Here is a 6000-nt window from a genome sequence, read left to right on the forward strand (position 1 = left end):
ACTACCTCTGAAGCAATGAAGGAACATTAAGAGGGGTGCTACTCACTTATTTTCAGAATCAGCAGGCGGATGTTCCTCTCCCTCTGGCGTTTCCTCAGTTACAGCTGACTGATCCAACTCACTGCAATTACATAATGTTTAGAGTTTGGGTTTTTCAAAAGTTCACCCCTATTTAAAGCTCCATAAGATTAATGACTAAGTTCTATAGCGGATTTACATAACCCACCCTTCTTTAACATTAACTATTTTATTAAGGATGGGTGCTCTCTGTGCCTTTTAAATTCTCTGCTTTTCACCTTACTAACAGTTTTTCCCAGCACTAGTACCCATTCTGAAAGCCTCCCGCCATACCCTGAGATCCAAAATGGATCTGGTTATTAAAAATACTCTTTTCAGTGTAATACTTCTAAAAAAGCATACTTAACTTTAATCAAAATTGTTAAACTGCCCTAGTAAAAGAACCGTTCAAAAACCAGCACAAGACACCACCCCCATTCCAAATTTCTCCAAACTGCAGTTTTAACAGCAAACCCATCTCTTATGTTACAAGAAATTGCTCATTTTCTTGATTCTGCAAACATTGTTTAAACAGAGTAACAAAAATCACAAAAATCAAAAGGCAAAAAACGTAAGCTGAATCTTTACATTACAAGCCTTAGGAATTAGGCTTTATTAACATTTGGCTAATAGTTTTCTGAGCAATTACAGATTACTAACGTTAGTTCATCTTTGACGGTTCCCCAGTTGTGTGATCCACTGCCACCACGCTTGTCCTCATGCTTTAGGCCGCTGAAATGTGAATGTGAAACAGAACTAACAAAACTGAGTTAACATTATAGTGTCCAGATACAGAAATTCAAAGACAAATTTTAAAACATTATTTAATTGTAAAGAATAGTAAAAAAAAATAAATAATAGAAAAAGTTAAAGACTTACGATCTATCGCTGCCACTATGTCTGTCAAATTCACGTTTGCCACGAGAGTCAAACCCATCTCCTCTGCCCATTCCACGGCCGCGTCCACGCCCTCTTCCAAGTCCACCACGTCCACGCATAGGTCGGTCAAGAATGGGTCTAGCATGGAACAACTGTCAGTATTTCACCTCCAAATATTTACAGCATGGTTTTTAAGGTTCTCTTTTGAGATTTTTATTTACCTGCTTTTCCTTTGATAATTACTGTTTATAACTGTGTTGAGGCTCTAACTTCAATGCCAAATTACTACACTGAAAAAACCCACATATATAATGCCCACATTTCAAAATCCAGAAACAATCGCTTCAAAGGATTACTGTTCATTTGCATCTTCTGGCAGTAAATTCCAAAATTTAGCGTTTGTAGTGTGTTACTTACCTAGCCAACACTACAATTTCCATTTAACTTGTATTCATCCCACTTGGCTTTTAAAAAAGGATTTTAACTTCAGCTACTACAATTTTAATATTTGAACATTACTTTCAGAACACTTGGATTCTGGATCCCTCACGATACTCAACACACTTTAGATCTTGCCTAGATATAAGACAGTTTCACCAATTCCAGATCTGAAGCCACTGCAGACAAGGTGTAAACACCTACATGGACAAACTCCTATTGGCTTTAAGTCAGCTGTACGGATTAACAGCAAACAGATCTCATCCTGCAGGCAACAGCTATACTCAAGCTCCTTTCCTGAGTTATCTGCTATAGATTTAGAGAGATACAGTGGCTAGCTTAATGATTTAAACCGTATTTTCAGACATGCCAATGGAACTGATCATGCTGGATCACTCCCAGTTAAAACTCCAGTTGAGTTTGTAAAGAGTTTGTAAACAAAATCACAGAAAAGGGAAGAGTTATAGTCTAGATGAGATATGCTCTTCTTGTGCGTGACAAAAATTGAATTCAATCAGTTAAATTTTGATTCATTCAGCTATTTGTTTGTTTAGGTTTTACCTTAGTAGCAAAATGCAAGACAGGCCCTTCCTAAAAAAGCTAGGAAAGTTCTTTGTCATGCAAGATTAAAAAAAAAAAAAATCTTACTTATCAACAGAAAATTCTCCTCCTTCGCCTTTCTCATCAGCAGGTTTATCGAAGCGGCGCTCACGAGGAGGTCGTCTCTCTGGTCTCCTGTCAATAGGCTTGCCTTCTCCCTGCTGTTGCTGCTGTTGCTGCTGATCAGGCCTCCTGCCAATACGTCTTATCCCTGAAACATTAGGTGACACACATCAACAGAATGCAGAGCTGCTCTGGGAGAGATACTGATTCTAACACCATAAAAGAATACTGAAGGTAAGATGGAATTAACGTTCTTCTTCTAGCATTATGAGTAGATAATCTGAGAAACTATACCTTTATAACAAAGTAACTGTATATCACTGACACTTCTGATTCACATTTTTCCACAGCATTTCAAACTATTTTCTGCAAGTGTATGCTCTTACAATATTGCAGGAAACAAAACCTGTCAGAGCACACAATACATTAGTAATCCATGTTAAAATGATGGGGTCAACTTTCAAAGAGGGATCAAGGTAAGCAAGATTTCCACCTCCACCCCCACCCCCCCAAAAGGCGCTTTTCAGGTAGAACAAGTGTTTTTGATTTTGACATGCATCACCAGGCTGGACCCTATGACAGTGACCCTGCTTCATCTCACTGTGCTCTTGGGAACTTTTTTGGCTAGCTGTATGACCCAGGGCAGGGCCACCCTGCCCAAGCAGGTGTCACTTGCATCCCAGTACGGTAGGTACTGGTCAATGACTAAATGGTGTCTGCATCCACACCAATCCTCACAGCCTGATACACACTCCCTGACAAAGGCTCACCTCATCATGCACGCACTTGAAATAGCTTAAGAATACACTCTGCTACTGAACCGGCTAGTGTTCTTCCTTCCCTCCTCTATGCCCTCTGAAAGATTAGGTTTTTTTTAAATAATAGTAACTTCCGATGGGCATTACCTCTCTCACTAAGACTTCTGAAAGATCTTAAATGCAGTTTTCCACTCTTCCGAAAGGCCTGTTTACTCTTCTTTAGAAAGATCTGGACAAACACATTATTGCTTTGTTATGCTGTTTTCTTGCCAAAATGTTTAGGGAAGAAACACTAAGCAAGCCACTGAGGCTGGCTCAATAATTGTGAACAATCTTTTAAATCGAATGCTGCCAATTTTAAATTTTTTTAAAGAACTAAGGTCCTGCCTAACAAGCAATGTCCTATTTGGGTGGGGCTAGAGAAGTTACAGTTGTAATGATATCCAAGCCAACACGCCCAAATGAACAATGTCTTCCTTACCTTACAAGCTGTACTTAATATGAAGTTTGCATGACATACATTGCTTGCTAAGTAATCCTTACTCCCTGAGGAAACGCAGGGGTTAAACTCACTAACATTTACTTTGAAAAGGACTCTCAAACTAAGAAGGCCCATTTTATTTTAAGAGGTAAAGCTCAGCAAGGAAAGCAAACAGGCTAGTGCCACATAGGAGGTATGCTGCAGAACTGGAAGGAATAATTCCATGTCTTTTGAATTTTGAGTTCAACACCCTGTGCTCAAAAAACCTGGTGAAGCCTAACCAAAAATACCTTTTCCTTAGTATCATAAAGCTTTGAACTGGTAATTCACCAGTCAAATACTCTGCATCCTTACATAGTGGAATAGTTTCAAAATGCAATACACTCACAAGGTACGCAGCAAACCCTGTCAATACTATGGCATCAAACAACTTTATGGTGTTAGAACACTGTCCCACACAAAACCCAAAAATTTTCAAACTGGAAAGTGACTTTGTTTACTACAGTGCACCATAGACAGTTACAAAAGCAAGCCTGACTTTCTGCTTCACTGCTATAATAAGCCACAAAGTACTTTTTTCATAGTGAAGTAGTGCTTGCTCTTGAAAATGAATGTGAAAACCAGGAGGTAAACATGGAGTGCTAGCCCTGCCAAAAACCTTCTGCGTTCTCTTGTGTTGGCCACAGACACTGCCATATTTCAGGTTTACCTCCCGAGGGACACCACCACAACTCTGCATCTGACTATTAATATTTCCAGAGGACACTGGCTCAGCAAATTGCGACTCAGGACAAATTATTGCATTCCTCACACAGAAAGAGCTCTCAAGCAACAAAAGTACAGAAGACCCATAAGCAAAGACTACTGTAACAGTTCCTAACTTCTGCTTCTCACAAGGTGTTTTCAAGTGACGTCTGGGAGGCCTGCTTTCTAGAACAACTCGTATATTAAGACTACTTCTTTCTTAAAAAGCATAAAAGGTGGCAGAGAGTCATACTGCAACATGCACTGCAGCAAATGCACAGGTGTTAAGACGCTTTCACGCAGCGCTGGGGTCTTCTGAACCAGCCGCGTTGCTGTAAAGATCTTCCAGAGTTAAACTGCAGCTGCCAAGCTACTTCCTCACCCACGTGTCAACCGCTGTCACCTTACTTCGATGCATTTCATGGATTCCAATTTAATGGGAGTTCCGAGCAATCTGAGGTGTGCCGAGGTTTGTGCGGGGTACAGCTGCCTGCCACGGGCCGACATGTGTGCGCAAAAGCTACCCCTCCTCGCGCAGGGCCGCGTCCTGCCAGTCACTCTGCCCACGGCACATTCGTTTAACCTATTTGTACTCGGGACTTTTTGTTGTTTTCCTTTTTTTCCAACACAGTTTCCCGCGTGCGACGTCTCCTGGGTTTACACAAACACGTCTGAGAACTCACACAGCCCATCAGTGAAATACCTACGCGAGCCCTGTCAACCCCGTTCCCCAGAAAAACGAGGCGGGGGGATCCGGAAAGCGCGGGCGCTGCCACCCCCTGTCAAATGCGCCAGGCCCCCCGCAACACCCCACCAGCTCAGGACGGCGCTTGGCTGCTCCCGGAGGAGCCCGCCGCCCTCCGCGCCGCCCGCCAGGCGAGCCGCCCCGCTCCGCTCCGGCACGGCGGCGCCCCACGCACGGCTCCGTTCCGCGCGGGCCGGCCCGCGGGGCCACACCGCCCGCGGCCACGTGCGGCCGGCAGCGAGCGCAGGGCCCCGGTTACCCCGGGCTGCGGCCGCCGCCAGCCGCCCCCCGGCCCCGGGCGGCCCCGCCATGCGCTCCCCCACGTGGGTGCGAGGCCGCCGCCCGGGCCCCGGCCCGGCCCCCCCCCGCACCGCGCTCCGGCGCCTTCCCGCCGCCTCCTTTGTGCGCGGCGGGACGCGGCCCCCGCGGGGCGAGGGGCGGCCCCTCGGCGGGGCCGGGCCCGGCGCTCGGCCCCCTCCCCCGCCGCAGCCCCCCGCGGCCCGGCTCACCCTCCTTCCGCAGCGGCGCGCCGGGCTGGCCGCTGCCCTCCTCCCGGCGGTCGGCGGCGCCCCCGGCGGAGGCGGCGAAGGGGGGCAGCGGGTTCTTGCGCTCCTTCTGGGACTCCCTGCGCAGCTGCTTGGCCGCGCTGCCGGGGCCGCCGCCGGCGCCCGCCTGACCCGGGCCGCCGCCGCCGCCGGCCCCGCCGGAGGAGTTGGTCTGGGCGCCCGCCGGGCCGCCGCGGGCCCCGCCGCCCCCCTGGCTCCCGCCACCGCCGCCGCTCTCTTTCCTCCGGCTCTCGGCCGCCCGCAGCACCTCGAAGGGGTCGGACTCGTCATCAAAGAGCTGGTCGAAGCGGTTGGTGACGACGCAGCCGAAGCCCTCCTGCAGGTGTCCGGGCATGATGGGCCCCCGTCGGCGGGATCCTCCTCCGATGCTGCCGGGCCCCCCGCGCCCTGCTCGCTGCCGCACAAGATGGCCGGCCCCGAAGAGACCCGCTTCTCTTCCGGCGCCGGGCACATCCGGGCACCTCACCCCGCGCGGGGCACGCCGGGAGCGGCAGGCGGCCCGCGCCCGCCGCCGCCCGCGCCCGCCCGACGGACCACAGCTCCCGGCGTGCCCCGCGCCGCCATTGTGCGTGCTGCGCGCAGCCGCCCGCCATCGCAGCCGCCCCGGGCCGCGCCGCCGCGGGGGTGTCCCGGGGGTGCCGGCGGCGGTGACACCGGACCTGACGCGAT

The 6000-nt window shown here is 49.3% G+C and overlaps 1 protein-coding gene across 4 annotated transcripts in view; it reads right to left on the bottom strand.

Annotated features, from left to right (window-relative positions):
• Positions 1–5779, bottom strand: part of SERBP1 (SERPINE1 mRNA binding protein 1) — a 16911-nt gene extending 11132 nt beyond the window's left edge. For 2 of the 4 annotated variants that reach the window (XM_040611027.1, XM_040611025.1), the window contains exons 1-5: positions 5275–5778; positions 2023–2185; positions 937–1074; positions 718–789; positions 47–121 (exon numbers count right to left, since the gene is read on the bottom strand). In XM_040611027.1, the coding sequence (XP_040466961.1) occupies positions 47–121; positions 718–789; positions 937–1074; positions 2023–2185; positions 5275–5665 (839 nt within the window). In that variant the 5' untranslated portion in view covers positions 5666–5778. Of the gene's footprint in view, positions 1–46; positions 122–717; positions 814–936; positions 1075–2022; positions 2186–5274 lie in introns of all 4 variants that reach the window. The other 2 variants (XM_040611024.1, XM_040611026.1) reach the window with 2 other exon arrangements.
• Between the last annotated feature and the right edge of the window lie 221 nt (positions 5780–6000).

Source organism: Falco naumanni, chromosome 11 (assembly GCF_017639655.2).
Source record: "Falco naumanni isolate bFalNau1 chromosome 11, bFalNau1.pat, whole genome shotgun sequence".
NCBI lineage: Eukaryota > Metazoa > Chordata > Aves > Falconiformes > Falconidae > Falco > Falco naumanni.